The sequence below is a fragment of the Lepidochelys olivacea genome (assembly GCF_965140295.1).
Source record: "Lepidochelys olivacea isolate rLepOli2 genome assembly, chromosome: 7".
NCBI lineage: Eukaryota > Metazoa > Chordata > Testudines > Cheloniidae > Lepidochelys > Lepidochelys olivacea.
The window spans coordinates 82,053,310-82,070,881 of record NC_140417.1 but is presented as its reverse complement, the minus strand read 5'-3'; the positions used below and the strand labels follow the sequence as shown (position 1 = coordinate 82,070,881).

At 37.8% G+C, this 17,572-nt stretch overlaps 1 protein-coding gene across 3 annotated transcripts in view; it reads right to left on the bottom strand.

Annotated features, from left to right (window-relative positions):
- Positions 1 to 17,572, bottom strand: part of CCAR1 (cell division cycle and apoptosis regulator 1) — a 41,996-nt gene that overhangs the window by 13,843 nt on the left and 10,581 nt on the right. For 2 of the 3 annotated variants that reach the window (XM_084633950.1, XM_084633951.1), the window contains exons 3-16: positions 14,935 to 15,107; positions 14,197 to 14,241; positions 13,141 to 13,173; positions 11,897 to 12,090; positions 10,983 to 11,097; positions 10,708 to 10,900; positions 9,327 to 9,456; positions 8,882 to 9,043; positions 7,699 to 7,924; positions 4,662 to 4,775; positions 3,281 to 3,447; positions 2,333 to 2,543; positions 1,446 to 1,529; positions 382 to 567 (exon numbers count right to left, since the gene is read on the bottom strand). In XM_084633950.1, coding sequence (XP_084490076.1) covers positions 382 to 567; positions 1,446 to 1,529; positions 2,333 to 2,543; positions 3,281 to 3,447; positions 4,662 to 4,775; positions 7,699 to 7,924; positions 8,882 to 9,043; positions 9,327 to 9,456; positions 10,708 to 10,900; positions 10,983 to 11,097; positions 11,897 to 12,090; positions 13,141 to 13,173; positions 14,197 to 14,241; positions 14,935 to 15,107 — 2,033 coding nt within the window. The remainder of the gene's footprint in view (positions 1 to 381; positions 568 to 1,445; positions 1,530 to 2,332; positions 2,544 to 3,280; positions 3,448 to 4,661; positions 4,776 to 7,698; positions 7,925 to 8,881; positions 9,044 to 9,326; positions 9,457 to 10,707; positions 10,901 to 10,982; positions 11,098 to 11,896; positions 12,091 to 13,140; positions 13,174 to 14,196; positions 14,242 to 14,934; positions 15,108 to 17,572) is intronic. The other variant, XM_084633952.1, reaches the window with a different exon arrangement.

The window sequence follows — 17,572 nt, the reverse complement described above, 5'->3', positions numbered from 1 at the left end:
GTGCAGAGCCAATATACTTGAACTCCCTGAGGCTCTTAATGTTAAAAAAAGTTAAAATCTTACAAAATAATTTATTCTTCCTGTTCCCCTCAATGTTTGTTTGTTTCTTTTTAAATGGTCTGAATAACTTAACTCCGGCATAACTTAACTCCAGCATATCTATTTTCAGTGAGTTTATATTCTGAGTTGGGTTTACGGAGATAAAAAATTCAAATGACTTCGTTTAGACAAAGGTTTCATCACAAATCAGCAGCTCAAGTTAGAGCAAAAAAGCCTTTCCCAGCCCGGCTAGCGGAGAACTATAAAATCTTGATTTAACGATTTCCCTCTACTGCACTGCATAACGTTTTAAAATTAAACCAAGTACATCTCAATACAAACCTCTTTGTCATCTTCAGATTTCCTATCCTCCTCCTCTTCATCTTCTTTTTCAGATTTCTCTAACTCCTTCTGTTCTTCTTTTTGTTCTTCTACTTTCAGTTGCTTTGTCAGTCGGGCTATCAGTTGGGATTTTAATCCTTTAGAGCTAAGAGTACGACTTTCTAATTCCTTGCGAAGGTCATTTACCTAGTAAACAGAAGTTGTGTAAGTGGTACTGATCTGTGCCATACCAATATACATGATCAATCATTCTGAAGTCAGAAATGCAAACATTACCTACTGTCTAATAGCTAATGAAATCCTTTTTCATCAACATTGGAACAAACTAAATATAAAAAAGGTATTGATTGCAAAACATACTAGTTCTTACGTTTTTTGTTTCATCGCCCTGAAGCCCCTCCCCCTTTTCTAGAAGGTATTTTGGTAGCGGTAAGCAAAAAGTTGGAGAGCTCTTTTATTTATTTTTCACTATTATGTCTACTGGAGTATAGTTTTGTATATTGTTGAGTATCATATATATTATGAAAGTTAAATTACGTAAGGGTCCAGAGGAAGTTGTAGGCATTACTTTTTAGGTCTGTTTACATTAAAATATATGTTATATAAATAAAATATTTCCATAGAAAACATGACTGAAGAACTCTGTTTATCTTCCTAAACTAACTGTCTTCTAAACCCCTGAGTAGGAAATCTCACTTGAGTATAAGTATATAGGCCAGATTACGGTAGACGCTTCACTTTCAGTTAAATAAAATAAATTGATTTCTTTAAATTGTACCCAGTTTGAAGACTTTCAATGAAATAGTTAAGGCTCTTCTATAGGAATCATAACAGACACTAACACACAACATATATATTTGGATATCACAGTAAAAAAGTTGTTTACCTATAAAATTAGGAAAGAAGATAAAACAGAAGCACTGTTTAACTTTCAAAAACACTGAACTAGTTTTAAAAATCTGAGCGAAGAAATGTATCACAACTTCAGCTCTTAATACCAAAAATTATGTTAAAAATAAAAATACACTGTATAATTAAAGAAACCTAAAACATTCAACAGTTACCTTCATTGTTTTTGGATCCAGTTTAGACCAGTGGGTAGGAGTAGAGATCTCTTTAGCTTCCCCATCATCCTTTTCCTCTTCATCCTGGCAAATAAAATTAAGAAATCATCATTCAGAAAGTTTAAGAGTAATTTATTTATTTTAAAATTCTGTTGCTGATCTGTGGCAAGGTCACAAATGTTTCAGACAGTCTTCTCCTAAAGTTATTGTTTAGACAAGTCCACATACACACATTCTACCACTTCATAACTGATCACAGTGCCACTCATCAGCCAATAAAAGCCAGATCTGTGAAACGCAAAAGGGTGATAAATAACACCACAAATAATGTCAGGGATACACAGACACTGCTGGTCTCCGCTAACCATACAGTGTGTGATCTTGCCCCAATTTTCAAACATCCATAGTCACTCTTGATTTAGTCAGACCTTTCAATATCCCAAGATGCTGATCAGCCATGTGGCCTGAAATTCAAGTGTTTCAGACTAATTCTTGTCCAATTTCCAAATACAATAATTAGAACTGGCCACCGGAGAAAATTTAGAAATTTTAGAAAATGGCAAAATATTTAAGACTGCTATTAATACTGAATCTCACTCAACAACTGGTTCCAGATTCCAGCAACTAGTTCTAAGATAAAAAACAATGTTCTGCGCATCAAAAGCACAATTTACTTCCATTTGTGGTATCAGCACACACATTAAAAGTTAGTATACTAGCTGAAATAAAAAACATTCACTATACTGCTGAAAGCTGGTTTACCAGTCATTGTTACCAGTTATGTTCCTCCTATGTATGTTTGTTGTGTAGTATGTGGTGTGCATTTTGTGCCTGTGTTCCTGTGCCTGTGAGAAGCAGAAATAGAAAAAGGGATTAGCGTTCAGTGCCTGTTCTCCATCAGCCTCCTTGCGTTCACCCTGAAGCTTCTCGACCAGCTGCTGCTTGTATCCTCGGGAGAGGGTTTCCCACTCTGAGCGGGTGGGAAGGCAATGCCAAACATCCGGGAAAAATAAAACCACTGTCTCCACATGAGCTGGAACTGTACGCCCCTTGTGGGTCTCCTCAGGGCGATGGTAGCGAATCTCTGCAAAACGGTACCTGTTGCAAGGGAAGAAGCATGTTGGAAAAAAAATTCTACAATACATTTTAAAGAGCCTAGTTCACTTGTAGCACATCAAGTAAAGAAACTTTGCTGCAAGAATCTGAGGTTTATCTAAAGAAAAAGTTATGGAAGCCATATTTTCTCTTTTGGCACATTTGTACAATGCATTCCAAGATAAAATGGGGACGAGTGAACAATATGCTGACTGCTATAGGTAAAGCGATGTACTTGCCAGTTTGTGTTAGGAAATATAATCCTCAATTAAAAGGAAAAGTTGAAACACTTTTAAATTTAGTGTGAAACAGAAACTTCATTCATAAATTGGTAACACAGTGGTAAGTGTTAGACAACACAGGACAAATAAACTCATCAAGAAAAAATATGGCTATATAACCAACAGCTAATTATTTACAAAAGAATAATGAAATGAAGTTCTCTTGACGATCTTCTCCAGCTATGCATGAAATGGAAAATATTTTCAACATACAACCATTATAAAATTACAGCATAACATGTACAAAATTCAGAATTTTTAATTAGTTTTTGATGCATTATTGAACACATTTGGCACCAAACTCTTGTTATAAAAGAGAACATCCCTTCAAGCAGTTTACCTACACCACCACAGGCTGCTAATAAAGAAAAAATGGTTTGGGTTTTTAACAACAGTTCTAAGAATAATCAGAAAACACTTATTTCTATAATATGCTCTGTTTTGGAGAATGGTACTTACCATTGTGTGCACACACTTAAGTCAATGCCTGTTAGAGCCTTGCAACAACGGATAGCAGTCTTAATCAGCACAGAGGGGTCCTTTTCTGGATCAGGTCCATCCAGTGATGGGGACCAGTGTCCTCCAATAGCCATAGCTTCATCTTTTCCTTTCATACCCACTAAAAACTGGATAAAAAAAGTCTCCTGAATGTTTCCCTGATAGGGAAAAACAGTTCCCCGAACTATGAGAATAAGACTATAGGGTACACAGAGCATAAAATATACATCTAACTTTGAAATCTGTTAGTAGACTGACAAAGAATTATTCTGAAATCCAAAATTAAAAGTCTCAATCAAGAAAGAGTTCAGCTAATTTTTTTCCACAGCATTTCAGAAATGGAATAGGTTTAAAACATCATTACTCATTCTTGATTTGCAAGACTTTCCATTCAAAAATTACTTTATGGGCAGAGGATTATGCTGTGGAACATTAGTTTTGTAATATGGTAACATGCAGACAAACCTTATGTAAAGGTAAAAATGTCTCAATTCTAACAGAAATAAACAGATACTGTCTTACAAAAATGAGCTAGTAAAACTACTACTGACTGATTTTTATATAGCAGATTTCATCCAAAAATCCCAAAGTGCATTACTGATTGATGTACAAATGATAAACTATAGGGTTCATTTGTCTACTGAAATGCCACCACATTTGAAGTACAAGCAGATGCTTTCAAATACCATCCAGCAACACTACATGACACAGCTCATGATGGAAAGTGAGTATTGTACCTTCTCCAAATAAGACCATAAAAACAGCCATACTGGGTCAGACCAATGGTCCATCTAGCCCAGTATTCTGCCTTCCAACATTTGCCAATGCCAGGTGCTTCAGAGGGAATGAACAGAACAGGGCAATTATCAAATGATCCCACTCCAGTCATCCAGTCCCACAAGGAGTAATCAAAGTTACCCAACTGCAATACAGATTGGACTCTGTGTCCAATATGCTTATTTATGGCAAAAAGGACCATGGGAGTGTTTTAAAGGCCACAGGCTCAAGCACCTCCATCAATTACTGAGTAAAACAACAAGTATTTACAGTCACTAGAAATTTCATAGTATATTCTGCAGCAACAGCGTGTTAACTCCAAGGATCTTTTTTAAATTTCAACTTGGATAGAAAAAATATTTTTACTTAACTGTTGACTCAACTGGGTATTTTTCACTCCTGAGACTTGAAAGACACAATAATGCTTGTGAAAAAAGGACTACATAAAATTAGTATATTGCTGATTAGGCCTCTCTAGATATTTCCGTCTGAATACACAAATTTTAGACCTTTGTCCCATCAATTTGGATTCCCATGGTATCTCCTGCTGAAATACATTTTTTACCTTGACAAGTCTAGCAGGATGTTGAAATCCATCACGAAGTTCTTGTGGATCTTCAGCAAGGGCACAAGATTTATGATAAAGATCTTCCATACTAGGACTAGCCATCAGCATCACCTGTTACAAAATCAGTTAATCCAGCCTTGTTAAGACACCCTAGAACAGCTGTAAAATGCCCAAATCTTGCCAACACTTAACCCCTTGAGTATTCCCATTGAAGTCAACGGGACTACTTGTGTGTAAGAGTAACAATGTGCATTGTATTTCCAGGACTGGGCCCGAAAGTACCAATTCAAGAGTGACCCTACTACCTCTAATTTATCCTAATGACCTTTAAGACACCCAAAACAGACAAGAAACACTGAGTCTGGTAGCAAGTTGTCTATATTAGTGCAACTGTCAGCATATTTAATGTTTATATAAAAGCACTGAGTTATTAGGATATGTAATTAAGACACTATATTTCAAAAGGTAACTTGAAAACCTAATGTTTACTCAACACCTTCACAAACTGTAGTATTATGTACTCAATGTCCTACACAGGGAAGGGCACTGAGCACACTTCTAGTTTCAATCAGGATCTCGGTTTCTGAATACCACCACAACATGCTTGGTCATCACATTTTGTTACAAACCTGGCCTAAGATACTAATAGCACCTCTGTTCTTTCAACCATTATTTAGTGTGGTTTTAACAAACTTATTTCCTACACCAACATTAATTATGGAAACACGAAAGTTGTTCCATCATTAAGCTTGAAGCAAGGTTTCCACTATATTCCTGATTTTGACTCTCAGCCCTAACTTCACTAGAACCAAGTGAAATTTTAGACAGATTTTACACAGGGGTAGAACTTTTCTGGAAGTTTAAGGAAAAGTAGACAAGGCTTTTTGGAAACATAGGGATTAAAAGAGAAACAACTTTTCTTACAAAAATGTTAACACTTACAGCAACTCTAGAGCAGATTGGTCTAGAAATTCTAAAGTTTATTATGGTCCTGATGCAGTTTGTGGACTCACAATTGTCCCAACATATAAAATAGCTGGCCGAGAACTCAACTGAGAAGGGAGGTAGTTTAAGAGCAGTGGGAAAGAAAGCACCACTACATGGGGAAAGGTAGGAAGGAAGCCATATGGGAGGGACCAGTCTAGAGAGAAAATGGAGTCCCATTTAGCCATCTAGAGACCACTCCCTAATAAATGCACCCCTCTCTCAACAGCTAGTTTTTTCCCCGTAACAGGAAGAATGGGATGCTGGGGTCAACATTTGGTGTGCCTGTGGTGGCAGAAGATGAGAGGTGCAGTCTATTCTGGGGATCAGAAGGAGAGAGATCTCAAGATAAGCATCAGACTGACTGCCATCACTAAGACATTTTTAAGCAATCTTACAAACCTGAAGAAAATCTGAGGCAAAAAACATGATTAAGTTCATTATATTATATATTATAAGTTTATAACCAGTTATTTATGGGAAAATCCTTTGAGAATGCTGTACTTCTCTGAAATCCCCCAGATTTTCAAACATTTGGAAATTCAAAGTTTAAATGTAAACACACCAAACAAGTACACAACTATGGAAAAGCACAACTAAGGCCATTCAACAGCCTAAACTCTACTGCTGTATCACTACTCAAAGAACAACTGATATCCAGGAAACCATCTTATCCTCAAAACAGAGGTATCTTAATTGCATCAGTGACTCAATACTACCTTACTCTTGCCTTGAGACTAATCATACTGCGAATTCTCCAGGTGTCTAACCTATTCGTTTCAAGATAAATGCAAAACTCTTGAGAAAATGGATGTTAAGTAACAGATATATGGCATTAAATGGCTGTAAATATCTAAATTTAAGTATTCTGTCTGGTAACAGATAAATTGCAATCTCTTTAATTCAAAGATCTCAAAATCCTTTACAAGCATTAATTTCAACACACCCCTCTCAGGTTGGCAGGCATCATAACACCCATTTTACAGATGAGAAACCGTGGCATAGAAAGGGGTTAAGTGATGTAACCAAGGTCACACAGTGGCAGCACTGAAGACAGAAACCAGGGGCCAAAAGATAGAACTACTAAACCATCAACCATTATCCTACAGTTACTGATTCTTTTGAAGTATCTGCAGGTCACCTTTAAGTTAGAAGATCTAGAAAAGTGAAAACTAACATCCACTCAAACCTCAGTCAGGTTATTATACTAAATATTAATACAGTGAAAACTTTTTAAGCCGGCATGCTGGGGGAACGGGGGTGCCAGTAAATTAAAAATGCCGGTTAACTCCAAAGGAGGGGTTTGGAGTGGGGGGGGGGGGAGAGGAGAGTTTGAGGCAGGGGTATGGGAGTGGGGGAGGGGTGCTAGATAGGGGGGCACCCACCTCTGGTGGCTCCCCGCAAGCAGCTCCTTGTTCCTGTTGCTCCTGGTGGAGGCGCAGCCAGGTGGCTCTGCAAGCTCTGCCCCCCACAGCTCCCATTGGCTGCTGTTCCCAGCCAATGGGCTGGTAGCCGTGGAGTCAGCGCTTGGGGAGGGGGGACTGTAGAGCCACCTGGCTGTGCCTCCGCCAGCAATAGCAGGCACGGGGAACCACTTGCAGGGAGCTGCCAAAGGTGAGCCCCCCACCAATCCAGCCCCCTGAGCCCCTCCTGGCCCCCAACACCCTGTCCCAAGCCCCCTCCTGGCCCCAAACTCCCTCCCAGAGCACCCCCTGCAGCCCCTCCCAAGCCCCAGCCCCCTGCCGGCCCTGCACCAATGGCACTATAAACCGGACTTTCAGCGCAGATCAGAAATGCTGGTTTATAGAGCTTGCCAGTTGGTGAAGTGCCGGATAAAAGAGCTTTTACTGTATTATAGACAAGACTCAACTAAAAACATTTGAGCAGAGTGAAAAACTATTTGCTAGGGAAAGTAAATATAAAGATATGACAAAAATAATTAGAAAAATGTTACTCCATAAGTGTATTCACAAGCTTCTCTCTGACACCTTACCCCTTTTGTTTTCTAAAATTTCTAATGAAAAGTTCAACTATAAGGGGCCGTACAAACCTTTGCGCTGTACAGGTGATCAGCATCTGGTGGATCAAGAACAGCAGTGTTTTTATCTAAAGGGTCTACTTCTCTGTGCATTACATAGAAATTGCAGTAGTTCCCCAACTGAAATGGTCTTGACATAGGGAAAGCATCCACCCATGTAAACTGAGCATCAAAAAAGTCACTAGGGATGTACAAGTTTTGATAACGTCGTCTCAGTTCCATCATATCACAATTAGGGCTGAAACAACAAGAAAATGTATTTTGAAAAGTACAGTAATAAAGGATATTAATCTGAAAATAATTAATCACTAAGATGTTTAAGGGGTCACTTCACCTTGAATGGGTCCCTTAGAATATGTGCTAACTACTTATGCTAAACAATCAGTTCAAATCTTGTATTTAGCTGTGTACCTTTCCAAGACCTGAGGACGACACCTCTGTGTAGCTCGAAAGCGTGTCTTTTTCACCAACAGATGTTGGTCCAATAAAAGATATTACTCTCACCCACCTTGTGTCTCTACTAACCTGGGACTGACACAGCTACAACACTACATAAAGCTATTGAGAAATATCCACCTGCGCTGAGGGATGTGGCAATGCCCTATTCTAATGCAGATTTTGTGCATAAATAAACGTCTCTCAGTGTCAGTACTTTCTGATGGCTTTCACTGACAAGAAGTTGTAAGTGGAACAAACTTATATTCACTGAAAATATTCTTGAGAATCTACCCACACATTTGCTTATGAAGGATGGAGAAACCTACTTGACAGAAACCCATAAAGGATCAGCTCTACAGGAAGTATGCCCGGCATACAGTGACTAAAGCCACTGGAGGACGGTCTCATTGCACATCACTCAGGTCTACGGGTGACCCAAGTGAACAATCAGTTTGCCTCTAATAGAGTAATTTCAGTTAGTGGAAAATGTAAACTGAAACATCTTCAAAAATCAAACAAACACATCCAAAAAAATGTTTGGCCTGAGTCACACATGTGGCAAACAGCTTTCCAACATCTGTTACTGCTTTCTCTATGTAGTCTAGAAGCAAGCTGCTTACAATGTTTAAATTCAGGAAAAGTTCAAGATAGTTGTTGGGGTTTTTTTGAGCTAGCCTACAGACATGCATTTTACAATAATCCGTATTCATCACTATATAAAAATTAACTTAAAAAAACTGATGGCCAATGAACTTACCAGTCTAATGAGAACTTGGAAAACTGAACTGTGTAACGCGGGACAACACGCCGTGGTCTTCGAGGTGACCTTTCCCTCTCTCGCCGAGGTGATCTCTCTCTGGAGCGTTTTCTCTGGGGTGACCTCTCCCGTGACCTACGTCTCTCTCGTTCTCTTTCACGACTTAAAAAAAAATATATAAGGTATGAACATTCCTCATTTTAGAAGCAAGAGCAAATTTTATGAAAATAGGCCTCTCACAGGTCAATAGTTCTACAAAGATACAGTGTACTCAAACAACAAGAAGCATTTATACAGAACTTTTCATCTCCAAAACAAATTGATGGTATAGTCTGAGTAAAGAAAGAATCAAATCTCTCTATCAGGACTAAGCTGCTCAACTACTCTCAGAAAATTAAACAACATTTGATGAACTCCATAAGCAGATTTGTCATTAACAACACACCTTCTGTCATCTTTTCTGTTAGGCATAGGGTCCCCTCTGTCATTCCTCCCTGAAAATCTGGATGGAGGATCTAGTCTTCGTGCTGGTTGAGGCTGTGAAACTATACGGACAGGGGGCTGTAACAAACCAGCTAAAAAATTAAAACAATTTTTAGGATTTAAACACAATTAAGAACCATTGCCTATTCTAAACTGTTCTGATATTGAATATTTTTAAATCATTTTAAAATTCACTTAATAGTGTTTTGTCCACCAATAAGCCAATTGTAAAACAACATATTTAATAGCTTAGGTGTTTCCAAAACCACCATTCTGATGCCTTTCTTTGCGGTGTTAAATAGAAGGTACCTTACAGCAATTTTTAAATTTTTGCAGTAAATTTGAATGGCTTAATCATCTAAAAAACTCTGACAAAATGCAATGGATTATTCATGAACTATCTTCAACTCAGTAGAATATATTCAGGTTTCGAAGCATATGCTGGGAAAAAACAAATACATTTCTATTGACCTTTCATTAGGGTTCTTCTCTGCAAAAAAGCAAGTGGACAGTTGATTTGTAGTTGCATTTATTTAACCCAATCACCAAATAGTTTGATAAAAAGATGTCCAAAAATAGTACACTTAACTGAAATATCATAACTTGGTAAAATATTTCTAAATATTGTGTCCTGATGGTACCTGCCAGAATACAGGACAATATTTTATTCAGGAATCATTTCTGCTAAGATGTTGTTATGGTTTTTCTTTTCTAATTTTTATCACTGGCAACATGTTTATGAAATCAATGCCTTTGGAGCACTGCTCCTGTTACTTATCAGTCATATCACCATAATTATACTGGTGACATCACAACAATCTTCTTGGTAAATACGATGTTAAAGGATTATTTGCCCAGATGTAGAATAAGCAGAATGTAGCAAATACACTAAAAAAAATTGTAAAACATAAGAATTCTCCTAACTTGAGAAACTAAGTTTTCCAGGACATTTCAGTGGATCTTTAAGAATTACATTCCCATTTGTACTTTGAATCGCATGATACTGTCGCTGAGCATAAATACTATTTTTACACTTTATGGAGGATTTGTTTTTAGATTATAAAACCAATCTCTAAATCACACGAATTGCAGCAGTTCAGAGGAACTTCCCTTAGCAGGTTTTGTTGAGGTACTACAGATGAGTTCCACATACTGTATGGCTTTCTTCACATAACTCCATGTTTCAACCTGGAAAATGATACGGTCTTGCTTTTCTACAATCAATTACGTGCATTTTAATTTTCTTTGGTTTTGTTACTTCATTCCTGTGATTGAACAGCTTTAAACATTACCTACATCAACACAAGAGGGAGAAAAACAAATTTCATGTTTTGGAGGAATACCTTTCTGTTGTGGCTGTTGTAATAAAGGCTGAGGCTGTGTCTGAAGCAAAGGTGTAATAGAAGCTGCTGATATTTGTGCCTGCAACAGTGATTGTGGCTGTGGCTGTGCCTGAACGCTGAATGCAGTTTGCTGTGCAATGGGCTGAAGTACAGTTGGAGGTGTCTTGAGCAAAGGTTGGCTTTGAGTCTGGTTCTAATGGAAAAAGAGGGAATGCATTGTCAATTAACTTAATCAAAAGAATTCAACAAGAGCTAGATTGGATAACCACATATACCTGATTTGGAAGTGTTTGAATCCTCTGTGCATTCCATTTGAAAGGCATATTGGGGTTATAAGTAGCTTCTACCAGTACTCTATCTCCTACTTGAGGTGTCTTCCCTTTAACAGCACTGCAAAATTTTTTTTAAAAAAGTTGTATTATAAGAAAATGTTCTGTTTAGCTACAAAAATTAGCTTTATACTTGAAGAGTTAGTTATGAGGGGAAAATGTAAGAGTTACTAGTAAGACAGAGCTGTGCTTCTGGGTTCAGCAACTTCATGTACACCACTTCAGAAACTGACCAGGAAGATATGGGAGCTGTTTTTATACCTTAAATATCTTACAAAATGTATCTAGGGTCACATTGTACCTTACGACAGTTAAATTCTACGGTTGAAGGGAGAGAGGACCCAGGGGTATATCTCCAGAGTTCCCTTTAAATACTCCACTCAGGGGCAAGAGGAAAACAAGTCAAAGGCGGAGGGGGGAGAGGAAAGAGTTTTCACATTCCATTAACTTCTGTCTGAAAATCCAATGGAAATAATGCCTGCTTCAGATGGGGCGTATACTTAGAGCCATTAATTTCCCTTCCTGGTCCCACACCAGCAGAGCCTCAAATGCATGTGTTAAGACAGAGGAACTGCATGCTATGTTGGCTCCACTACTCCCAAGTTCTGCAGTTTCATTTAGGTTCCTAAGAGCTTCCCACCATGGTGGTTTGAGTAAGAAAAGTCCATATTATGAACCTAGCATTAACAGGCACTATCCTACCCAGCCATCTGACTTTCACTGCTGCTAGACGTAAATTAGGCTACTAGATAATGTTAGCTGCAGAAATGGTCCCCAGTAGCAGAGAATTTGCAAGCTAAATTCTGAAACATTGCTTAGTGATGACATCACAGAATACAGCTACAGCCAAGTGCACTTACCTGAGCTGAAAAAAGACATCTTCATCCACAAAGCCAAATGTGTCATGTAGTTTTGTAACTACCCCTGTGAAGACACGCTGTTTCTGTGGTTGGGTTTGCTGCTGACTAGACCGCGGTGTTGGATAGGAAACTGTTATCTGTGCTGCTGGCTGAGGAGTAGATAGGCTCAGGCTGGTAGGCAAGGCAACAGTTGGCTATAACCAAAATAAAACAAACTCTATAAGCATTCAGATCCCACTGACACAATCACAAGGAATGGCTACTTGAGTAAGGAAATGATAAATTTTAGAACAATCTTTCTTAAACAAATACTTTATAAACAAAGGGTTACTTTTCAAAGCAAAAAGCACATATAAAGCCACACATTACTCCTAAAAGAAACAATTAACTTTAAAACAAATTTAGATGATTCCCTGACACTAAAGAACTCCAATCAACCTTAAAAAAGGTAGGCTGCATAGTTTTCAAAAATCCACAACATGTCAGCAGGTCACCCACTCAAGCTATTGGGTTACATAGGACTGCATTCTTACAGTTCCTGCACTCAGCCTACTGGTTCGATTCTGCAAATCAGCAGAGGGTGGAACTAACAAGATTCTACTCTAACTAGTCAATTCAATTCCTTGTGTATCCATAAAAACAGTCAGCAGAATGATGTGCACACAAGTGAATGTAACGAAGTCAGTATTCTGTTTTTGCTGATGGATTTTTAACACCCATTGTTTTGAAGGTCTAACACTAGAAAATCAACTAAAAATACTTTAAAGAATTACACATTTTGGGCCCGTCAAGATCAGTAAGATCCCTTTAAAAACAGTATATGCAATCTGTTTCTAAAAATACAGAGCATTAAATTCCTTTCTCTAAAGAAAAGTTTCCCAAACTGTCATAATACTGTAAAATATTTAAAATCTTGAAGTCCAAGTTAAATTATTGTATGAGAATATGCAAAAACAAGTTATTCCTTCTATGGTTGAATGATACAAATCTTTACTTTACTGTAATTATTAAAACTAAAACTATGCAAAGTTTTACAGCTGTATACAATACAACAAAGCAGTACCAGTAAAACTTTACCATATTAGTACAGCACAGGTACTACACATTGTAACAACACATATACAGGAAATCCACCATTATCTTTAAAAAACTGTTAAAATAAAAATAATGGCCAAGATCAGAGATTTACATTGCCCTATTACCTATGTCTGGAAATGAAGACCAAACAATACAGCCAAACTAACCTGGGTTAAAAGGGTCTGCTGAGGTTGCTGCAACTTAAATAAAAAAAATTATAAATTAATTTTATATACTTAAGTAAACTGTACAGTTTTACCTCCTCTTTACAACTAAGGAAAAATAGTTTTTGCTTTGTTGACCTAGTTATCTGAGTGGAAACAGTTAATGCATTGGAATTCAGTCATTTCTGTAGTCATAGTCTGCATTTCTATGCAACTGTGTCCATTTGTACATTTCATTAAGACCACAATTTCCAAACTTACTCAGTAATAGACACTTCAGTTTTCTTGTTCCACCATCATAAATCACTAACATTTACGACATGTGAGGGAGTGTCTCAAGAGAGAGTTTTACAGTCCTAACCCTTCCCAACTGCTCATTTACCAATCCATGTATTCTCTCACAATACTGTAATTTCAGGTATGACAACAATGTATGCAACAGGGAACCTCTTTAAACAAAATCATTCCAGCAGTTGAACTACACGGTATATTTAGAGCATGGTATTTATCATGAACCATATGTAGTAGAACCTCACAGTTATGAACACCTCTGATTGCGTACTTCCAGTTTCAAATGAAGTGTGTGGTTGACTGGTCAGTTTGTAACTTTGGTGTTCATAACTTTGAGGTTCTACTGTACATACATGGCACAGTATTCCAAATTCCCCATGCAGCACAAAAGGTAGACTCCTACTTTAGGAATTTCTTTCTGTGGATGTGAACTTAGACTCAAATTCTCTTTTATAATTAAAAAACAAACTATGCCATACCCTCGCTAGAACACGCGTCTATATAGCTCAAATTTGCATATAACGTGGTCGTGGCCATGAATCCCAAATTTAATTACTTTAATTGGAATTCATTTTAATGCGGCTCCCACGTTAACTCAGTACCATGCATGGATCCCAAATCCTGCGTTCTAGTGAGGGTCCGGTGTATTTACATTGTTTGCTTAAAGAAAATATTCAGTCAGCAGAAGTTTCTGAAGACTAATCCTGCAAAGACATGCACACTACAGTAGAAGTTATTTGTGATGTACACAATAAGAATTAGACAAACCTGTTGTTGTACACTGTAGAGCGTCTGCTGAGGTTGTGAATATTGCTGAAAAACATACAAAAGCAAGCCAGCTGATAAACAGAAACTGCAAGCCGGCTGCTAAATCCCTTAGGAAACAAATACAAAATCTAACATTTATAAATTGCTTTAAATCTGTTTTAGAGGACACACTGTCAAATTCAGTAACTTCTAATACAAAACTTGACCAATACAGTCCACATATATTACTCTTATAACAAAGATCTTTAGAATTAAAAATTCATCCTGGATCACCTTAGAGTTCCACATGATCAAACATCATCCATTAATCCTGCCACTCAAAATAATTAAATATGTAGGTCACAAAACATGAAATTATGTCAAATATTGCTAAACTATGCATTGTGGCTCAGTGAAGGATTTGGAACTTTCAATGTGGAGCTTATTGTCAGCAAAACTCATTTCACTAAGAATCTCAATCTAAACTCACCACTACCCCAGATATGAGATTCAACAAAAACAGTGCCTATCTTCATGGACTGATAAGTCTACTCATGGCTCTAGGAGTACTGTCCCTTTTTAATTTTTTTTTTTTTTTTTTTTTAAATAATCGATCTGGTTTGTACAGGGAAGGCAAACAAATTTTATTCTACCTGGTCCTCAAGTTAGGCTACTTTAGGCTTGAAGAGCCAACGGTTTTCTACATTACAAAGTTTGTGTAGTCAGCAGAAACCACTCCTAAAACACAGTTTTCTTTACCTGTTGTAATGCAGCAGCTGCAGCTGCAGCTTGCTGCTGCAAAGCAGCTGTTTGAGTTAGCTGATAGTTCGTTGGAGTTTGTGTAGTGAGGCCTGCTGCCGCCAATGCTGTTTGCTGGGTATATATTGTAGGAGAGGCTCCAAGCAATGATGGCTGCTGAACACCAAGAGCAGCTGAAAACAGAATGAACAGTTATGCATTAAAACACTCATCAGGGCAAGAAAAGGGTCCTTACTATCAGTGCTAGTGCTTTCTTCCCCCGGCCAACTCCTAACTCTCTCAAGGGGCAGGGACACTCCTGAATCTTGACTCCCAGCTGCCATTTCCTTCCTTCTCTACCTTAGATAGCAACAAATAATTAAAAAGCAAGCATTTAAAAATCACTCTTTGCCTCATATTAAGTTAGAATCCATAATAAATAGAACCCACACCCATAATACTCCAGCCACCAAATTTCTATTCTAGCAACAAAAGAAGTTGCTGGAATTCATGCCTCTGTAACAAGCTCTTCTGCAGTAAGGGGGTTGGCTGCACTAGCAGCTGCAATTCTGCTACATGGCAACGCCTTAATAGTCACGGTAGTGCATCAAGGGCTAGTTGTGGATTTTTGCTGCTCGATTGGCAAAAAGGTGGACAGCTTCAGCCTTGCAAGCTCTGCCCTGGCACCCCGAAGTGAAAAATGTTATTTTCTGATGGTCGTTACACAGCACTGACAGCCACCACAATTCTGCCAGACTGACAAACAGTGCTGTTCCAGATACATTTTTCTAGGTGAAATCAAGAACATGGTACCACACAGAGCATGCACATATACTCTCATGACTTAGCTCCGATTTAGGACAAAAGTGCCCGTGACATAAAGATGATGATGAAAGACGTCATGTTTTAGTAATGAGAGCATGAACAGAGATGTCATTACCAGCACAATGCATCATTTAAAATATTTACTTATAATTCAGCCCCCTCTATATCAAATGAGCCATTTGGATTATTCCTATTTGCTTGCCACCCACTATTTATAAATACAATCCCAAGAAAAAGGAGCAGTTTAAAATACTCCGTAACAGTGTGACATACTAGCATCATACTGGTTATCCTGCTAACTTCTCTTCTTAAGTCTTTTATAAGTACCACAACAAAGAGGAGGAGGTAAGGAGCTTGATTATTTGCTAGTTTTTTTTAATAACTTGTGTAATTTTAATTTTGTCACATTAATACCTTAACTTCCTTGTTTCAGTGGATTTTTGCTACTTTTTATAGCTGGATTAATATTTCATTCTGTTCTGAGTTTTGCTACATGCACCAGAGACAGGAGAAGTCCAGAACCAGAGGGAAGACATCCTAATGGACTCCTCCATACAGCTCTGTGAGTTATCCTAACCACCTTCCCTCCCTACAATCTTAATGCAATAAGACCCCCAACAAATATATCTGTCCATTAGTGAGAGATGAGAGAAGTAACCTGGGAGCACCACCAGGTAATGGTTAGAGAGCTAAGATTTACTTCGGGATAAAGCGGTGAGAGACATTTATTCTTCGTCTATTTTCACTAGTGTCCCCCTTTCTCTGTTTCCTCTAAGACCTTAGCATTGTGGTATGTATGCCTCATGCAGCTCCTGGACTGCTTTGATAACTCCCAGAAGAGTATAGATACATCAACCAACCACTTTCCTGGGCTACTCTCAGTACCATTGATGACAGAATCAGTCATCTGAATTGTTACTGAAGAGAGCACAAGAGCATCGTGGAATTCTGCTAGGATAGCCAAATGAAATGATACTGTCAGCTACATTGGCTAAACTTTCATTCTACACTAGTACTGAAATGGTCAAACTGAACTGGTCAGAGTTGAAGCAGTTGTAAACCTTGCTGTAGCTAGTGCACTTACAATGGTACTCAGAATGTGTTCAAGCACTTTCATGTGTAGACACAAAGTTTCATGAGCATGAACTGACACCATAAATGCCAATACTTTTTAATGTAAGCCAATCCTAAGAAAATCTAACTAGAAAGTTTGTGAAACTCACAGGATTTTAGTAATTTCTATTATACAAATTTGAGGGGCAAAACCTGAAAATGTACCATTGTAATTTTATTAAAAGAGTTGCATCTTTGTTGATTTTAGTTAAATTTTGTTAGGCATTTTGCCACAACACCACACATGCTGGTAAAAGCAGAACAGAAGAAATGAAACTGAAAGAACTACCTCTGTAGATAACACTGTTTCAAGTAGGAAAAATACTTCATGGGTTCCAAAACTACTTTTCTAATCTAAATTACTGATGGCAAATTACAGCTCACTAATCAAATACAGAAAGAGGAGGCTAAGTTTTCAGAGTGGAATTAATGGGATCTGAAGTAAACCATATCCACCTTTGAGCTTGTCTTCTAGGCTTGTTATAACAGTGAAGATATGATATGATGGGAAAAATATACAGCAAAAGTAAAAAGGAATCCTCAGAGCTACAAAATATCATCTAAAGATTGCAGAGGTAAGCAGACCAGGCCAGAATCCATTTAACTTTTCATAAATTGAATACAGTCTTAGAATTTTTACTTAAATTAACAGAATTGTATATTTAAACAAAAGACATCATCCTCATTTCATTAAGCAAGTAATGAAGTAATAATTCTAAAC